The 18,808-nt window shown below is 39.1% G+C and overlaps 1 protein-coding gene across 1 annotated transcript; it reads right to left on the bottom strand.

The window, feature by feature from the left end:
• Positions 1–2,911: 2,911 nt before the first annotated feature.
• LOC148369347 (uncharacterized) lies at positions 2,912–4,203 on the bottom strand. Its single transcript, XM_088329817.1, has 2 exons — positions 3,911–4,203; positions 2,912–3,569 (listed from the first exon to the last, which is right to left on the bottom strand). The coding sequence occupies exon 2, from the start codon at positions 3,488–3,490 to the stop codon at positions 2,912–2,914; it is 579 nt and encodes a 192-aa protein (XP_088185943.1). The 5' UTR covers positions 3,491–3,569; positions 3,911–4,203.
• Between the last annotated feature and the right edge of the window lie 14,605 nt (positions 4,204–18,808).

Below are 18,808 nucleotides of genomic sequence, written 5' to 3' on the forward strand. Positions count from 1 at the left end.
GCGTACTTCTATTGTTCAGTGGGAGATTGGTCACAATTCCTTTTACTGATGGAAAAGTTGTTGTATTAGACTTCTCCTGTGACAATGCTTCTGGAAATGAAATAGTTTGGTCAAAGATGCATTGATATGTGAATACAGATGACTTACCACTGGATTTTCCCCTTGAAGGCTTGTGTTCAGCACATTTATAAGTCTAATTATGTCAACCAAAAATCCCAAATCAGCCAGCCAAAAATGATGAGACAGTCTTGGCATAAGTTGTCTCTTTTTGTCAAGGACTGTCTAATTTCTTCGAAGCAAGCAAAAAAAAAAAACCTGCAGTGAAGTTCCCTGACTGAGCCATCTTTTGTCACTGAATAGAAAATATTTCCATATTCAAGAAGGACGTCAACAAGAAACTGCTCTAACTGGTGGTGGCACAGCTCTTAGGAGTAAAAAAAAAAGTTTTTACTTTCCACCACTTTCCAATCATTATCATTTCTTAGATGTTTGGCACAGAGAACTTCTTGGTGAATAATACGGTAAAGTTTAATAACTGTACCTCCGTCTTCACTGACTCTGTTGCAGAGAAGGGTTGATGATTAATTCCAATCACCAGTCATGGCAGGTGCGTCGTCTGTAATAATCCTAGTAATTTTATTCCACAGCAGTTTGAAATCATCCTCAGTGGAACAAACTAAAGCAAATACATGTGTCCTTCTTGTTTGGTTCTCCAGACTTTGGAAATTCAGACACTCTTTGCTCCTGTTCATTTCATTGTCAACTCAAAAAAAAAAATTCAGCTTAATTTTGCTTTCATCGCAGACTAACAAAAATAAGTCATACTTGGTTTATTTTTTTGTAATTGTCTTTTATTATCTGACGAAACATCTTCAGTTTTCCGTACAACAGTGTTACAAGCCTGGCAAATAGCGGCAAACTCCCGCTTCTTCAAAGGACATCGTTTTCTACCAGTTTCATGACACAGTCTTTAATAAATTCACCCTCGATGAAAGGTTTGCACTGCTTAGCAACTAGCTTCGCATTTTCAATTGACTCGCGGGTCTTGTGAAAAAGTACTGCTGTGCCGTTAAAACATCATCCAGTTGCTTCACCTTTTTTACAGTGTTTGTTTCTGTAACAAACCAGGACAGGAAACAGTAATGAGAACCCAATTGTGTAACGTTACTCACAATTTATTGGAAAGAGAAGGAATGCGCACACACTCGATCCGGGGATCGATTGTTGCGGAAGTAGATTAGAACTAAGAAGTGGTCAAAACAGATCGGGCCGAAAATAAAACAGGATCAAAACAAAGGCAAAAACAAAGATTTACAGGACTTGGCATATCACACAGAGTCTAGTAGGAGTTTTGCAGAAGCTCTGACCCCAGGCAACTCGCAAGACCGCGTTTAAGTAGTCTGGCAGCAATCTGTCAACGCGTTTCAGCTGGTGTCAGTGGGCGGGGACCAATTGGGCGCTATGGCAACCATGACATGTTTCCAGGTAGCTAATAGTAGTCAGCATGTTTCGTCCGGGAGTGCATCTTTATAGTACATCCCATTGTTCCAAATTCTACAGTTTATTGGCAAATCAGGCAGATGCAGTTATTTTAGATTTTGGTGAAAAAAATAAGATACTGCAATTCTACTTGTGGCGCTCATTGACCACTTCTCTTTTGTATTTACGTACTGTGCCCATGTCAGAAATGGTTGCCAAAAAAAGACTGCAATCATCTGGTTCAATGTTGATGGGGATTTTTTTTTTCCGCAAAAATAAATAAATAAATAAAAATACATAAAAAAAAAAAAAAAAAAAACTTTTATAACGCCACCAACATTACTGGCAGGCCACATATTGTTAATTTTACGACAGGCATAACTGCCCCCCTGGCCAGATTTTGGACATGCTGTCTTAAACAATTTCCCCCATCTTTACGTCTGTGGCCTTAGGGGCCGGTCACACAGACATTTACGGCTGAATCACGGCCAGAAATTTCTGCCTTTGAGGCGGACGTTATTGGACGCATTGAGTTCGCCATTAAGACGAGATACAGCGGTGCTCAACACGAGTTCGGAAATTCGCGCGCGGGTGGCAGCGCAAAAACAGTTTTACCCTGCTCAATTCTTCAGAGTGCGGGTGCACAGCCTTTCACGATCGTATTAAGGCTGAACCACGACCAGAAATTACTGGCCGTGTAGCAGATGCCGTTGGGCGCTGTTGGACGTTTTGAGACCGCCATATAGACGAGATAGAGCTGTGCTTTACTCGCGGTCGGAAATTTTCACGTGGTCGGCCGCGTTCAAAACTTTTGAGCTGCTCAAAAGTTTGAGCACGTGTTAAACCGCGGGCCGCACACGTGGTCAACACGAGGCAATGACGCGAAAATGACGTGATATGGCCGCGGCCAGGGCGTGGTTACGACGCTATAAATAGCAGCGGGTAATCACGAGCACGGTCATAGCGCAATTTGCGGAGCACACGTTCACAGTCGAGATTTGAAAATGGATCCCCGTCACCGTAGTGACCTCGTCTTAATCCATTTTTATTTCTTGACAATACATTTCATAACAAGATAATAATTAAAAATGATAAACTATTACAATAATAACATATTGGCTAATTTCAAATGACAATAACTAAACATTCAATTTAGACATAAATCTTAATCTAAGTATTATTTCTTGTTTTTTGAGGTTTACTATTTTATTACTGTAATATTTTTTCACATTTTTATTGCACACAATTCACAGACTTCCTTTTATTTACCAAGGAAACACAAACGATTGTTAACAATTTAACAACAACTTTATTATTATATCAAAATTATCAAAAGTAATGAAGTAAACAGCAAAGTAAACAGCAAGGCATAACATAGCCCATCTTCCACAGCTGAAAAACACAGTAACAGAAAAATATCAAACATCATACGCTACTCCGTAGCATCCTCCTGGTGCTGCTGCTGCTGCTGGGGAGCCTGCTGCTGCTGCTGGGGAGCCTGCTGCTGCAGAAAAACACCACCATACTGCCACTGGCTGTACTGGTCATAGTTGGGCTGGGGCAGGTAATACTGGCTGTTACTGAAGTAGGGCTGTGAGGAGGCTGTGCAGCCTGGTGGTGCAGACGCTGAGGGGCCCGGTCTGGCCCACGATGAAGAAGGCCCTTGAGTGTCACGCCTGCTGTAATGTTGACTCTGTCCTCCATCACGCATAATATCCGTGAAGAGATCTTTCATGGCAGAGAACTGCTCCTGGGGAGCAGTGCGGAGCGTGTCAGCAACAAAGCGGATGAAGGCCTCTCGGTCTGACTGAGCCTGACACTTCTCCTCCACCAGCTTCTCCAGCAGTGCTTGGTTGGCCCTCATGGTGGAATTTAGTTCCTGGATCCAGGCCTCCTCATCCAGGCTCTCCTCATCCCTCCTCCTGGTCTTGCGCCGGCGACTACACGTGGTCGAGCCCTCTTGCGCTGCTGCAAATTCCATCTCTTCCAGGATGTTGGACTGGCTTGCCATGGAGTCAGGAGTTTCCAGTGATGGCAGCAGGCACGTGGCAGATTGATGAGGGTGTCTGGAGCCTCAGTGTGGATCGAACCTGAAACAAGTTAAAAATTTGTTTAATATAATGGCATATTGACATATTGCATTAAAACATGTTAAGACATTGCATACATTTAATCACCTCAACAATTTCTTAGAATATACCTTTTGAATATAGTTTTGCAATTTTGTTTTGGAATAAAGTTAAATGAACTTTAATAAACTGTATTATCATGAAATTTACTGAAGCGTACAAATATATTGAATGTCTTTACAAAAAAAAACAAAAACAAATTGAGCGGAATTTGTCAGAAATTCATACAATAAAATTACTATATTTAACTATTTTAGTGACATTTCAAAACTTTTCAAATAAATGTGATAACATGTACTTACTTTTGTAGAAGGCAATGTTCTTCAGCACCCACTTATCCCTATCCGTCAATTGCTTTTTTGCCTGGCCACTCGTCTTCTTGGATAGCTTTACGAACCAATCTTTGACGTTCTTCCACCAGTTATGCAGATGCGTGTACGAGACCCCGATCTCCTGTGCTTTCATCTCCCACGCTGACTTTTTCTTGTGGTAGTCCTTGGTGCTTCGGAGCCAAAGGTAATGGTTGCCCTGAAGCCACTCAACCAGATCCTGCTCTACCTGGTCGGGGAGACTCCAAGCTTGCTTTGGAGCACCATCGGCCTTCCTCTTGCCCTTGCCCTTGCCCTTGCCATTCTTATTATTGCGACCTGGCTCTTGCCCCCCCTCCTCCTCTTGATGTGGGGTGGGTCCCGGGAATTTAGGAGAACCAGGCTCATCCGACACAGGATCCCCCACTCGCATGGCACCCTCCCCAGTGTTGGCAGCGGGGGTGGTGGTGGGCGCAGTGGTGGCAGTAGATGTAACACCTGAAAAGCCAGATTAGTAAAAGTGTATTTTTGATTAACAATAATTGTTTGACGAAGATTTAAATTTTTTAAATAGTAAAACATAAATTATCCTCACTATCAAGATATTTTTCCTCCTCTTCAACTAGGCATCTCTTGGACTCGCAGCAGGACTGGCCACGAACTCGCCACGAGCACTCGGACATTCAGCGGCAGAATGGACGACAGCTTGCACCTCCACTGTGGTTCCTGACTTGGGCTTCTTGGCACACTGCTTCTTCTTTTTGGTCGTGGACCTCGTCGTTGGCCTCTTCTTCGGTGCCATAGTTTGCTATTTTTAGCTTCGCGGGACTTCGCTGTTATGATTGCTCGGCAGTATTTATACACGTGGTCTAAACACGGAAATGACGCACAAATGACGCGATGAGAGGAAGCGGAACAGTCGCCGGCGTCTTTTTTCCGGCCATACCACAGACGAACGGCGGGTTGTCAAATTTTGCGCATTTTCGATCCCGGGCAACCACGGGCAAAAAAAAAAACGCAAAATTTTAGCCGTGATTCAGCCGTAAATGTCTGTGTGACCGGCCCCTTAGATCTGGTGCTGCTCATAAAAAGACAAAATCATGATTTGTTCTTAAATTTGCACATGCAGCTTTTAATCAGCTGTGCTCTGTACTCCAGAATCTACAGTATGTGTATGGCAGAATAAGAGCAGAATAAGAGAGTCCAAACAATATTAGCTAGTATTTATTGCATGGAGCCATTACTGACATTTTTATTTTTTATTTTTGTCGACAAGTCTTTCATAATAATGATCTACATGTAAAAAGAGCCAATTTGGCCATCTGACACAGATCCCATCAGGTCTTCTACCAATCTACGAGGTCGGAATTCGTTCAATTGACATTCATTTGGAAATAGAAAGCAGTCACAGCGTTGTCAACAAGCTACGGTGACAAATTGGAAACACTTGTTATCAAGCCAAAATTACCCTGCATAAACAATGACTAGGCCTAGAAATGCATGAAAGCTAATGAGACAAGTGAGGATGGATGGGATGGCAAAGTGAAAGTGGTCTTTTGTCACGCGGGTGTCAGTCAAGTGATCATGCTAGAAATTGCTTTGCTCTCGCTGTGCATATTTTCACACACATGCATAATAACTGTATTTTGTTTTGACAACCATATTTGGCATCCACAAATATATATTAACTGTAATAATGGATGACGTTCACAGAGAACTCAAATGCCTGTGAGTAAATGTATGCTCATTGTATCCCTGTGAATGAGGTTTGCAAAGATGAGTAGAATCAAATGACACAACACATATTGGTGTTGTTTGAAGACTTAAATGACTCATTTGTGTGAAAGTTTTATTTATGTATTTATGTATTTTTTTGATGGAGAAAACCAAACAATTTTATCTGAGTCTCTCCAGGTCAATCAAGCTTTTTACTTAGGGAATGTAATAAAGGTTGCAACTATGTGATGAATCATTTTTCCAAACCCATAATTTGAGTCTCCGTGTGTACAGGACGTATTATTGACCAGTAAACTGAGAACAACTATCTGGGTTGCATGAATTGCAATCCTGACAACTGGAACAAACCCTTCAATGTAATAAATACTCAGACGTATATTAAACAACGGCAAAGACGCCATGACGACGTGACCACTGATTACATAATTTTACAAAAGATTGTGAGCATAATTGAAAGATAATGATTTGATAAATAAGTGGGGTGTTCTTATATAATCCCTGTAAAATATTTAATGCTTTTCCACTTTGAACTCTTAGTGAACATATTTAAATCACATTAGAATGCTAACCGAAAATGATCAACCTTTGCAAAGTTTCTAAGCAATTCTTACTATTCACAAGCAAAAATGCATCTCAACTATTTACATAACTTCATAGCCAATGCAAATCCTAATGAGAGATACAGAACTGAGGGTGAGCTGGATCTACCTGCATCCGTGAAACAAAATTGTATAGCGGAGAAACCAGGATAAAATTAAAAAAAAAAACATGTAAAAGCTTCTTTGAGGAAACCAGGTGACAAGCTGTGGGACTCTGAGTCGTGGGACTTAGCGGCTATCACTCGCAGGCCCCACTGAGAAAAGCAAGTGTCACCAAAAGACTGAACGAGGCTAGATTTCGCAGCAGGAGCTAAAAACGTGGCTAGCAGGAGTTGGTCAGATCTATAGGCCAGAGTTAAGTGGCTTATGTGGTTGACCATGCGCAGATCCCCACAAACATAAGGTTAAAATGCCACCGTGACAAGCTAACTTTGAAAATGACCTTTTTGGCATAGGTAGTAGTAGGAAAATGGCTATGAAAAATGAGAAACTTTTGAAGAGACTAAATAATCGACTAGATATGGTTGCTAATATTTGTATTCTGTTTTATGCATATATTTTTGCATACCGGTTGCATCAGTGTTTTTATTCTCATAAAAAATACTAACACCGCCTTAATCATGAAAAAAAAAAAACAATTCAATTCACAAATCACTTCTGTGCCTGTGTGCGTTTGTGTGTTATAGTGTATTTGTTAGCTGTAAGCTCTTGAGCCCGAACCTAGATTCGGGATCCGGTTTGGGCCTAAAATGTCAAATATTAGTTCAGGTTTGTGCAACGCAGCATGTGTCCACACAAAATGGGGACAGAATCCATTGCGCAGATCCCCCACAAATAAATATGAACTAAGTTAAATTTATACATAGTAGGCACTCGGAAAAATAATAGAAGATATCAACAGATTTTGAACTTACAAAGAGAATAGAGCGCACCCAAACCTCAGAAAGGGAAATCCAAACTGTTCCAAAAGCCCTCTCCTGATACTTTATTTCATTAAATCTCCTCTGTTCCAAAAATAGATCTGCCTTAAAGGGCTTGCTCATCAATGAACAGCAAACGATTGGGCGATAGTTACAGTGATGTGAAACAGGGGTCGCCCGTTCCTAAAAAAAACTCACCAGTGCTTGGTTAGTTTTAATTTTAATGATTGGTTTAGTGGTCAACTGACTTTGATTAACCCTACATCCAATAAATAACGTGTTAGTAACATAGTAACAACATAGTAATAAGATGAAAGGTTGTTATTTTAGGGATGCATATCAAATTGCTAGCCCTTTGTGCTAATTTGTAAATAACAGTAGCTCTCTGCTTCCAAAAGTTTAGAGCATCTTGATGTAAACACACTCGTCGAAACAATGAACAGCTGTGAGGTGTAATAGTAAAAATAACGCTTTGACATCCTGTGCAGTCTCCTTTGCAGGGGTCAAATATAAAAAACAGAATAAGCGTATCATACATGTATACTAATTCAATTAATATTTCACTAAGTATCAATTTACTTTTTAGACGTTTTTTTTGTCGTATCCAATTCAGATTTTAGCAAATATTTTGCATCAATATCATGTACAAACAGTAATTTCTCATTTTTTTTAAACAATATTAATGCAAGTAAATACTCAATAATACGCTGAAACCCAAGAGCAAACCCTTTTTACAGGGACCCACATTTGTTTGACAAATAACGGTATTGTGTTTTGTATTTTTATTTCAAATATTTACAGTACAGTAGTATTAAATACTATGTGGGGAGATTGCATAGCTAATCAGAATGCAGAACACAATGCAAATATGTGATGTAGGGAAACTGTTTAAATTAAACTGCTTAATAGCTATAATCTGAACTTTGTGTCCATAACATGCAACCAGATTTGGTTTGCAAGTGTGGTGCCACTCAGAATGTTCAATTTTTTAAATATTTATGATAACTGAAGCCAACTGTCTTGAATATATCGGTTTGCATCATGAGATCCATCTATCAGCCACAAGCTAGAAATATACAATAATTATATACAGTATTGCAAGTTGCATTCCTTTTTCCTCCCACAATTGGCTTTAACATGTGACTTTGAATAGTTCACTGCAAGTTGCAGTTTTTCAGAATTAATTGAAGCAGCACTCCAATTGGATTGTTTGCCATTGATCATGAAATCATTAAAATTTTGACAAATATTTCAAATCATTAATCATACCAAAGGCCCATACATTGATGGACACAGAAATAACCTGAAAAAACAGTAATTAGTTAAAGTTACAAGTTGCTTCTTTTAAAATGTAACTCGGTTACCCTGCAGATTACTGACAACGAAAGGAAGCGAGTTACCCCATAAGTAAATATTGGGTTACAAATTATCATATATACCGGTACTCGCATGGAGTGAACCCTTCAATTTGTTTGGCTTATGCAATCTTGGAATTTGCCTAAACATCCCATATACATTTTGTATCTGGACTTCAAACCACTCAAATATATTGTTCTCCAATTCTGGGTACTGTCCAATATATTATTTTTTTCAGGCATGATGCTTTGCAAAACTAATTTTAAAAATTAAAAATACTCAAATTCAGCACACTTTTACTGTAAACTCTGTTCTTATGTTTGCTTGTTGTTGTCAAGTGTTTTTATTTTATAGTTGTAAACTTTGCTCAGATGTGAGTATAGGTAAGGAGAATATCTATATGATAAGAAATTATGTGTTTTCTTACACTTTGCTTAAGTCAGTGTCATTGTAACTTTATTAAATTACAATTTGTGATTAAAAATATATTATGCCAACCCTTTGTCATTGGCAGTTTGTGGGTCATATATGACAATATGAGTGATAGAGAAGTATTCAGCAGTTGGAAAACATCGTAATTCTCTCCTTCTTATTCATGAGTAACGCAGAAACACTCAATATATCAACACAGGTTCAGTTACTAAATCTTTTTAATAACACATTACAGAACTCCTTACCGAGAAATGTAATCGGGTTCCAGGAGTACATTGCTTTGTAATGTGTTAATGCCAACACTGGAAATAACCAGGCCAAGATTTGATTCCAGAACTTTGTCAGTGGGCCAAACAAGGTCATCACATACCACTCTATACTGTCATGGGAAACGTCAAATCCATGATCACAATACTAATGTGATACTCTGCAATTCATCCGCATTATTCAGCTTCTGTTTCACCGACTTGATTGTACCTGCTGACGCCTGCAAATGCATCCATCACTCCTCAGTTTGACGCAGAGATTCGCAGCTGGCCTCTGCAACACGGTGGAAGCGCAGTCTCTACGGCAGCAAGTGATTGATGGCGGAAGGAGGACGACGGCTCGCGCCGGGAGCCCTTCCCCTTTTGTTTTGCTGATGTCTCGACCGGGTTGCTAAACGTTGATTCCGGGACACGCAAACTTAAGCGGGAAGCTTCGATGAAACAAGCTGCTGATAATGCGATAAGTGCATCCTGGTCATATAGGGGATAGGCTGGGATTGACTTATGGAGCTCCCCACACGGAGGAACAAAAGCAACCGACCGTGGCCGAGTCAAGTGCATTCATTTACCCGGCGGCTGCTGAGCGTGAAGACTCTTAATGTTATCAGGGTGCCTCCAGGCATGATGGAAGGACTTAAACTCACCTATTCATCAATATTCCTTTCTGACAAACATTGGCCGAGTAAATGAAAGCTGCAGCTTTTGGGGCTGTTTCCTCAGGAAGATGATCGTTAAACGGATATGCTGGCTAAATGCTTGGAGTCAAGTTCAATAAGAGCAACTGTATAAATACACAGTATCCTGAAGTAGGGGTGGGCGATACTGAGCATTTTAATATACCGTAAATTCCGGACTATAAGCCGCTACTTTTTTTCCAAACTTTCAACCCTGCGGCTTATATAGTGATGCGGCCAATTTATGTAATTTATCTAACGGCCGCCAGCGGCGCTTGAGTACAAAAGGTAAGATTTAGCCTGCAACTTCTTAACTTGTGCACAAATTAAATTAGCGTAAACATATCCTCATCATGAAAATTGCTTACATAAAGGCATATGACGCAACTTTCAAGCTAAACACAATCGAGCAGTTCGATATAGAAGGTAACAGAGCCACCGTAGGTGAACATTACTTTGCGATCGTGAAGCCATTGTGTTTTTGAATAAGGGAGCGTGCGACGACGTCTATATGACAAAATCCCTTTCCCATACTGGAGAAAGACGACTTTGATGACGTCAGTTGTAAGGAGGAAGATGATGACGGTTTACCGTGCTCATTACAAGTATGGTATGTTTTTTTAACAGAGCTGTTTACTGTGTCGCGAGCATGTTTCTAGTAGCGTGTTGCTACCCTTCACAGGCACGATTTGGGATGAAAGTTATAATATTATTATTAAAACTTTGAAAACTCTCTCGGTGTACCCTTTCTTTGTAAATATGTGTAACCATGTATAACATGTATTTGCAACTGTATATTTTTGTAATGTATTTATTTTAGAAACGTACTCTGATATGTTTTGTACGAGCAAATGAAAAAGAAGGGGCGGGGCAAACGCGGGCTGACGGGAAGTGGAGTAAAGGTGAGACGTGTTTGTGGACGTGGCCGACAATAGTGGATATATATTTTTCCCACCCTTACCTTTGGAAATATACACTTTTTTCCTTGGATTACATTCAACGGGCACCCGGACTGTGCAGGACTGCATTAAATCTTAAGTACCGGTATCATTTTCCGCTCAATTAATCAGCTGTGTTTTATGGACTGTATCGGGTATGTGTTAATTTCGTGTAAGTGATGCGTTATTTCAATGTGGGCGCATGCGGCTAATTTACAGGTGCGGCTTGTGTATGTACAAAATCGGTTTTCCTCCCGAAATGTGGTGGGTGCGGCTTATGATCAGGTGCGCTCTATAGTCCGGAATTTACGGTATATCCGATCCAAATATATACATGTCAATTGATACCGATCTGATATCTATATGCTTTGTTTGGAAAGTTCATGATCATTGAAAACTCCCACAGCCGCCCCTGGGTTAGTTTATATTTACGATAAGCACAATTGTTGTTGTTTTTTTTCATTATAATTACAATCAACTTTAACAGTATGACATAATAGAAATATTTATTGTACAATTGCTTAAGAACAAAAGCAAGAGATACAACTAAAATAGCAGCACTGTAATGAAAATGCAAATATATAATTGGCAACTCTACCTTAGATTGCGCAATATTTTGAAAATAATGTCAAATAGGGGAAAAATCTTTAAGAGTAAAAAAAATAAATAAATACATAAATAGAATATAAAAAACACTTCTACGACAACAACAGACCAAAATTCAGGGGCGTCAAACCAACAAAAAAATAATTAATGTAACTTTGGCAACAGATTTACAGGTATTTGTTCAGGAACAGTAGCATGTTTAGATGTTTGCTTTACATAGCTCTCTGCAGAGTCAGCTTTTTTCACCGGGCATTGTTCTTTTCTGATATTGAAAAAAAGTCCACACTGTGCTGCGCTTCCTGTTTGCCTCTGTCATTTTTAATTTCCGTAGTGGTTTGCTCATAGATTTAGCCTTCAGTTTTGCCTGCCAGGCAAGATGCAGCTCCAACAGCAAGATATGGGGAGGTGCTAAAAGTGAGCCTATCAGACATTAAACAGACATTAACTTAAAGATTGACCGTGGACGCTAGGTGGTAGAGAGATGGACTGTGCTCTCTACCTATGGGTTATTCCAGTTATCCGGTGCCATTTGAGTATCACTGACATAAATGGTATATGTTGTGCAACAAATGACGTATACTTATTTTTAAAACATTTTCTTGTACGCTGGAGTGCCCTTTACAGTAGGACACACTGATATGTATGCCGGATGAATACATTTTAAGCAAATTACTCCAACAAAAACATGGTTTTCCATCATTTCTGTAATGGTTTGATGATAATATTCCTCACCTAATGTCAATTTCAGTAATAAGTGCTTTTTTTTTAATATCTAAAATATCTTGTAAACTTATTAAAATATTTCACAGTACTTATCGTATAGTAGCTTCTCTTTCATTACATTAGTAGTAATAGCTTACTTAAACATACTATTTTCCCCCAAGTCTGTAATAGTTTCTTCCCTCTAGATGAAACGGGACACAAGGAAGCGGCCATGTCACTCGGGTCAGGGTGACACAACACACTCTTCTGATCAACAGCAGGGCCCAACAGCTTTCGCTGGTTTAACCCTGCCGTATCATACAGGTGCCCTGCCCATCCCTTAGAATGCGGTAAGGTTACTGTGCTGAAATGGTACAGAATAGTACCAATAACCCATGTAGAAGTGGTGCTTTGAGGAAATTGGTGGATGGGTGAAATATTGGTCCAAGGACAATAGTATAAATCCAAGTACTTAGTGCCTTGTATAGATAATTTCGATATTTGGATTGATCTGTTTTTCCCTATCCTGAGAATTCTTCAAAGAGAATGACGCATCTGGTTGCTTTGTGAGTACATAGTCCCTCCATCCAGTCAAGCCTCACTTTTACTCTCACATGCACTTGTCTCAAGAGTGTCCGCTAAATCTAAAGTGAGCGCCACCAGCTGCCTTTTCATGGAGTCCCCTCAGGACAAAATAACAACAGGTTGGATGCGAGTTTGCAAGGTGGACCTATGCAAGCTGACAGGCGGTTTCTTAAAAACATGTAGCATCTGCCGTGCGCTACCCCTTGCATATCCGATGACCCAAGATGCAAAAATGTTCTTGCAATTTCTAAGAATTCTGAAAACTGTACAGCCGGCATCTCAAACTTATTTGGGTGGGGGGCACCAGAGTTAGGGACCAGGTAAAGTGGGGCCACATCTGGTTTCCCACCAGATAAAACATTTTGCTATTCTCATTTTTTTTTACCAAAACAAGATCTAAAGATAAAAAGTGACGATATTAAGAAATAATAATTAAAAAAAAACAGTTCTAACTAAATCATAGTAAAACGGAATGTAAGACTTGAAAATGAAATACAATATGCGAGTAGAAAAATAAAATTAGTCAGAAGTGTATGTGTACGCTATGTCTCTCTCTTTGACGCTCTTTCTCTCTCACTCTGTCCATTTTGCTCCATCTCAATGGGGTTGGTCAGCCAAATACACTGGCTCTCAAATACCTTGTTAAAAGAATACCACAGACCGAAGTTGCTTTTTGAGAGGTAATGTTTTGTTTTGTTTTTGACATGAACTGTAATCTTGAGCTCTGCCTAACTTATTAACACAGAGCTAGCATCCATATCAAACTTAGACTGGCAGCACTAACATTCAAATTTCAAATTAAGGATAGGACCACAAACCATCGTCACGTGGGCCGCAAAACATTTGTGGGTTTCAAGTATGAGAACTATGCCGTTACTGATTCATCCACTTATGAGATTCATACAGATTGATAGAATTGCTCATGTAACAATACAATTTTCCAAACATGAAATAATTTCAAAATCCATTCCTGACCTCCCAAAAGCATCCAAGTTCACCATAAAAAGCCTCAAAACACATCTAATGGATCACTAAAAACACAGTCAAGTAGTCATGAACCTAAATATACACCAATAAGACATATAAGATTATAATAAGGAATAAAATGTGTGTTTATTATGATCACTTACCATGGAAGGAGCCGGCATAACGGAGATGTATGCGTGGTGCAGGAAGCTGGGTCATTCACACCATGCTGAAGTTCAGTCCATTTTTTCCTGCTTTGTTTCAATTGACGACATTCTCATTAAAATTTCCTTACCTGGAACTTGTTGCAAAATGTAACTCAGTGCGTGAGATCAGGTGTTTGATGGCGGGAAGCGCAGACGTTAACAAAGACGAGCTGATGTTGGCGTTGAGCGGTCTCTAGCGGGTTCTGAAGATCTCGTAACTTTTTCCCTTAAGCAGGAATATTGCATTTCAAATGGATTGTGCTCAGCTCGTTTACAGAGGTATAGCTGTACATATATTTTGTGAAGGTTCAATACTTAGATCGTCTTCCATTTGCAAATGAAAGAAACACTGGATTTTAATCTTTGAGTGAACAAGCAGGGGGAAGAGGGGGCGAGGCTTGCCAAGCCAATTAGGCAGGCAATAATGGATTTGCAAGCCACTGGAGGAACAGTTTGCCCTCTATTTAAGCAGTCAAGATAATTAAAGAATATTCAGAAAATAGAAATGGGAGCGTGTATAAATCAATCCAGTTAGCAGCTCTCTTTGATATTTCAGTCCCAATCTGAAATCAGACAGCAACGTCTTTTTTTCTGGGAATGTGTCAGCACCCTTGCGGCCTTTAAAACATTTTTATCAAAGCATAACACCAGCCTCTTTTCAAAGACGACATAAAACATTTTCAAATATTCCCAGATACAAATACAACTAAGAAGAATGAAATGTTTTGCACACAATACCTATTCTGCAGATCATACTAAGTCATTAAGTACCTCGTATAGAGTTTCCTAAATTAACACTGTTGGTGCATGTTTTTTTACTTTTTTGTTTTTCACACCATGCCAATTATATAGGGAAGTCTCACAAGGAATGGAAAGATTTGGAAGCAGCCAGGCAGTGGTGGACTGTCTGGGCACTGGATCATTCAGAGGATTTGGAGAGTATGAATGGGGGTGCTAGTCCCAAAGGGATGCTGGCTTAAAATTCCCCATGAGGTCCACTGACCGAGCTATTTGCTCTTCAAAGACTTACGCCTTGTGTATTAGTGTGGTTTTGTTCTTATGGACACTCCAAATATTATGGGATAAACAAAATGCTGGCTTACATTGAGAGAAAAAAGAAAAAAATCCAACATTGTATAATTGTTAAACAGCAATTCATCAGTGTTTGGATTTATTATTATTATTCTTATGCTTTAACCTCATTTTTTAATTTCATACAGAAGGTTGTACATTATTGATGGCATCATACATTTAAGTAATTATCTTAAAACATGTTGTTTTATTAAGATACAAATAAAATGAACTCTCTTTTTTCAATAACTAAAATGATGGCTGCACTTACCCCAAAAATTGGAGTATTCGTTAAAAAAAACCTGTCAATTAGGGTACATACATATTTTTTCCATAACAAATATTTGTTGTCCTTTCAAGAGACTTCGCATTGTCTTTATAGTCATTAACCTAAAATGCTAATGAAATCTACGTTGCAACCCTGGTATACAATGTTTATTTAAGACATTGAAAGTATTATCAAATCAAAATGCATGACAAAAGCAGAACAAAAAGTGTGTGGATCCATCATGACTCTCATCATGTATCGGCCCGCATTAATGGATTCCATGTCAGGGAGGGGTCGGCACACGCTTTCCTAACCATCCAGTTGTTTCCTCATGTGCGCCATACAGATGCCATACTAGACGCACACGTTGAGGCAGAGGATACTCTCAATTGATGATCTGTAAAATTTGAGGATCAGCCAAGGGGGAGACCAGACCGTTTAAGTTTCCTGAGGAAGAAGATCCTTTGCTGAGCCTTCTTTACCAGGCGGCAAGTCGTCGTAGACCAGGATAGGTATGATGTGATGTGGAGGCCCCGGAACTTGATGTTGTACGCATGCTCCACCACTTCTCTATTCAGTTGTAGGGGAGGGTGGTCAGTCTTTCTGGACCTCCTGATCTGCACAGAGATCTATTTGGTCTTCCTTCTTTTCAGCAAAAGGTTGTTTGCTGAGCAACACCATGAGAGTTGGTTTATCTTCTTTCTGTAATGTTTCTTATTGATGTCTGAGATATTACCAAACCACTGTAGTGTTGTCGCGAATGTCACGCCTGTATTGATGGAGTGGAGTTGTAAGTAAATCGGGTGAAAAGGTATTGCTGATCACATACCCCGGTCGCGTGCTCCTGCTGTGGAACACAGGGGATGATGATGTCTTTCCTTCTCTCCCCACCTTTGTTTTAAATTTAGAAAATGGGTGTCCTATCGCACGAAAAAAAAAAAAAAACTTTGTCATTATCTTTTAAACATGGGTAAATTGTGTATTGTTTTATATAATCTACACATTTTAACAAAAACCTGACCCAGTAGGCCATTTGGTTCAACACCCACAACATTGGTTCAAATTTTCACCTCAAGTGGATTAATCTTTTTTTCTTTACCCAAATCACACTATATATGATTTTTTAAAGATTTTACTGTCGTTGAAGATTCAACAAACCCTCAATAATAGCCCGTATACAAGGTAGACATACGCTACATTCATGTGACGAATTGGTAAAAAACAACCCAGATAATTGAATCAAATGTATCCGATAAAGTTGATTAGTCCATTTTTTTACCCTATATTACTATATGGGTAAATGATAAAATACTGTATTTAAAGCACATTCTACAGTTCCACATCAAAGTCAAGGTCCATGCTGAGGACATGGATGTTTTCTTTGATGAATATTAATTGGAGAGTGGTCACATGGCATTATCTTGGACACACTACAAAGTGTGGCTTCCCAATTCACCAGTGACACGACACAATCCAACAACAGCAGCTGGACAGAAAGCGGAGGTCTGGACTGTTGTGCCGTTCTGCAAGCTGGTTGCGTCATTTATAAGGATCACATAACCATGAAATATAGTAACACTGGTTGACCTCAGGACTGCTGTATCCTGGAGAGTGTCTGAAGCCAACTAGTTGAAATTGGTTGCATTGCCTACATTGCCTCAAGAGCTTTCAAGAGATTTGTACAGAAAATTCTCATTTTGAGCAGGAACTCGAGACTCCGTTGTAAATTACCCTGCTAGTGATCACGCTGTTAAAAAGGACACAACTAATTCCTCCTTTTTTTGCGGAGGGGGGGACTTCAAAAAGGACCAACAATAAGTGAAATTCACTAAGTAAAAAGGTTTATCAATTTATCAAATACCCTAGTATACATTGACACCAAAGAACAAACTATATTTGCAGACTAAAGCATCCATTTAACAAATAAAAGCATTGTACTTAATACTTCTTTTTTTTTTACTTTATAATTTCAAAAATAATCTTGTTCCTATACTGCACTACTAATTCCAAAAAGAGGTGATTGTTTTTTCTTCTTCAGATGAGATTTTGTCTGCAACATGTTGACATTGTTGGAAAACAAAAATATGGTGTAAAAAATATATTCGTGAAAAGTACAAACAAATAAAAGTACTATTCTTTTACTGTATATTTTTTTCTTAATGAACTTCGGTACTGTGAAGTTGTAATTGTAATAATAATCTTGAGGCTATATTACTTCAGATGATATTTTGTCACCATAATGTAGATTGTAGACCTTATTGGATAACAAAAATGTGTTCCTTCCTTTACTTATTTTAGCTCAGGGTCCACGTTAGTAAAACCATTCTCTTGGGGGCCCGGACTTGTAAATTATTGGCTTAAAAGTGTGCCTTAGGCGGGGGCGGGGGTCTTTTCGGAGGCTCACAATTAAATTATGATTTAGGGATGTAAGATTATTATTGATTTTTTTTTTTTTTTTTACTTTTACTAAGACTTAGTCGCTTGTGCGGTTTCATCAACTGTGCATTTGTAAATAAAGGTAAAACAACAATTTATTCTCACTGCAGTTTATTTAACTCGAGGAAACTCACACAGGCTGTGATGTGGCAAAAATAGCTTACAGCTAATGTTCTAAATTATTAATTATATAAATTAAATTTGCTTGTTTTTATTTATTTTTTAAATAAAATGTTTACCTGATTATGGGAACTTTACTGAGGGCTGCACAGCCGCTGAGTGGTTTGCCTGTCCGTGGCACAGTTCTGAGGTCATTTTTTTTTAAATGGTCTTTTTTTTTAATGTGTTAAACAGCATGTACATGACTTATTGAAGTAAAATAATATTGTTGTGGGTTTCTTTATTGTTCTCTGGTTGATTTTTGGTTGTCAGCAAATACAGATACTGTAGGAGCTTTGTCAATGGTGCCTGGCTTTGGTGACACCCAGTGGACATATTTGAAACTGAAAGGTATTTTTTGACACAATGCAGATATTTATTTTCTCTTGTGCTTCTCCAAACATTGTCTTGTGGGCCGCATAAGATTATGTGCCAATGAAAATTTGCGAAGTAGCAAAACCACAAAAAGTAAACCGCGATAGAGCAAATGATTGCTGTCTTGTCCTTGGTGTCAAAAAAAGAGCCCACTAATTCTAATCAGGCGCCTGGGCACAAGGTCAAACGGGACGCATTGATTGTTAGGGTTTACCAGTCATGACCATCAATGTATTTTACGGTTATGGTTGGCAGTCTGCATCCATGCGAGACATTGACCTGTACTGTACGCCCTCTCATCCGCCTGAAACCTCAGCAGCCAGCAATGCGCTTATCCACCAACAATCGATCTTACAAGACAACAACATAATGAATTGGCCTTTATCAGGCTCAAATGAATTCACATCGGATAAACAAAAATGCTCTAGAAACCGGTTGTCTCTATCATTGCTTAGCTTTTTATGCTGGAAACGGGGTTAAAGAGAGAGTTAAGAGACGGCAAGGGAAGGCCTCCCAAAGGTAATTACATATTGATCCACTTCACACAAGATCTAAACTGTGACACTGTGTTTAGTTTTATCTTTGAAAGGGACTTG

The sequence above is a fragment of the Urocampus carinirostris genome, chromosome 3 (assembly GCF_059441175.1).
Source record: "Urocampus carinirostris isolate Australia breed hairy pipefish chromosome 3, RoL_Ucar_1.0, whole genome shotgun sequence".
Classification (NCBI taxonomy): Eukaryota; Metazoa; Chordata; class Actinopteri; order Syngnathiformes; family Syngnathidae; genus Urocampus; species Urocampus carinirostris.

Coding starts and splice junctions, on each gene's coding strand:
- LOC148369347 (XM_088329817.1), bottom strand. CDS start 3,490: ATGGCAAGCCAGTCCAACATCCTGGAAGAGATGGAATTTGCAGCAGCG.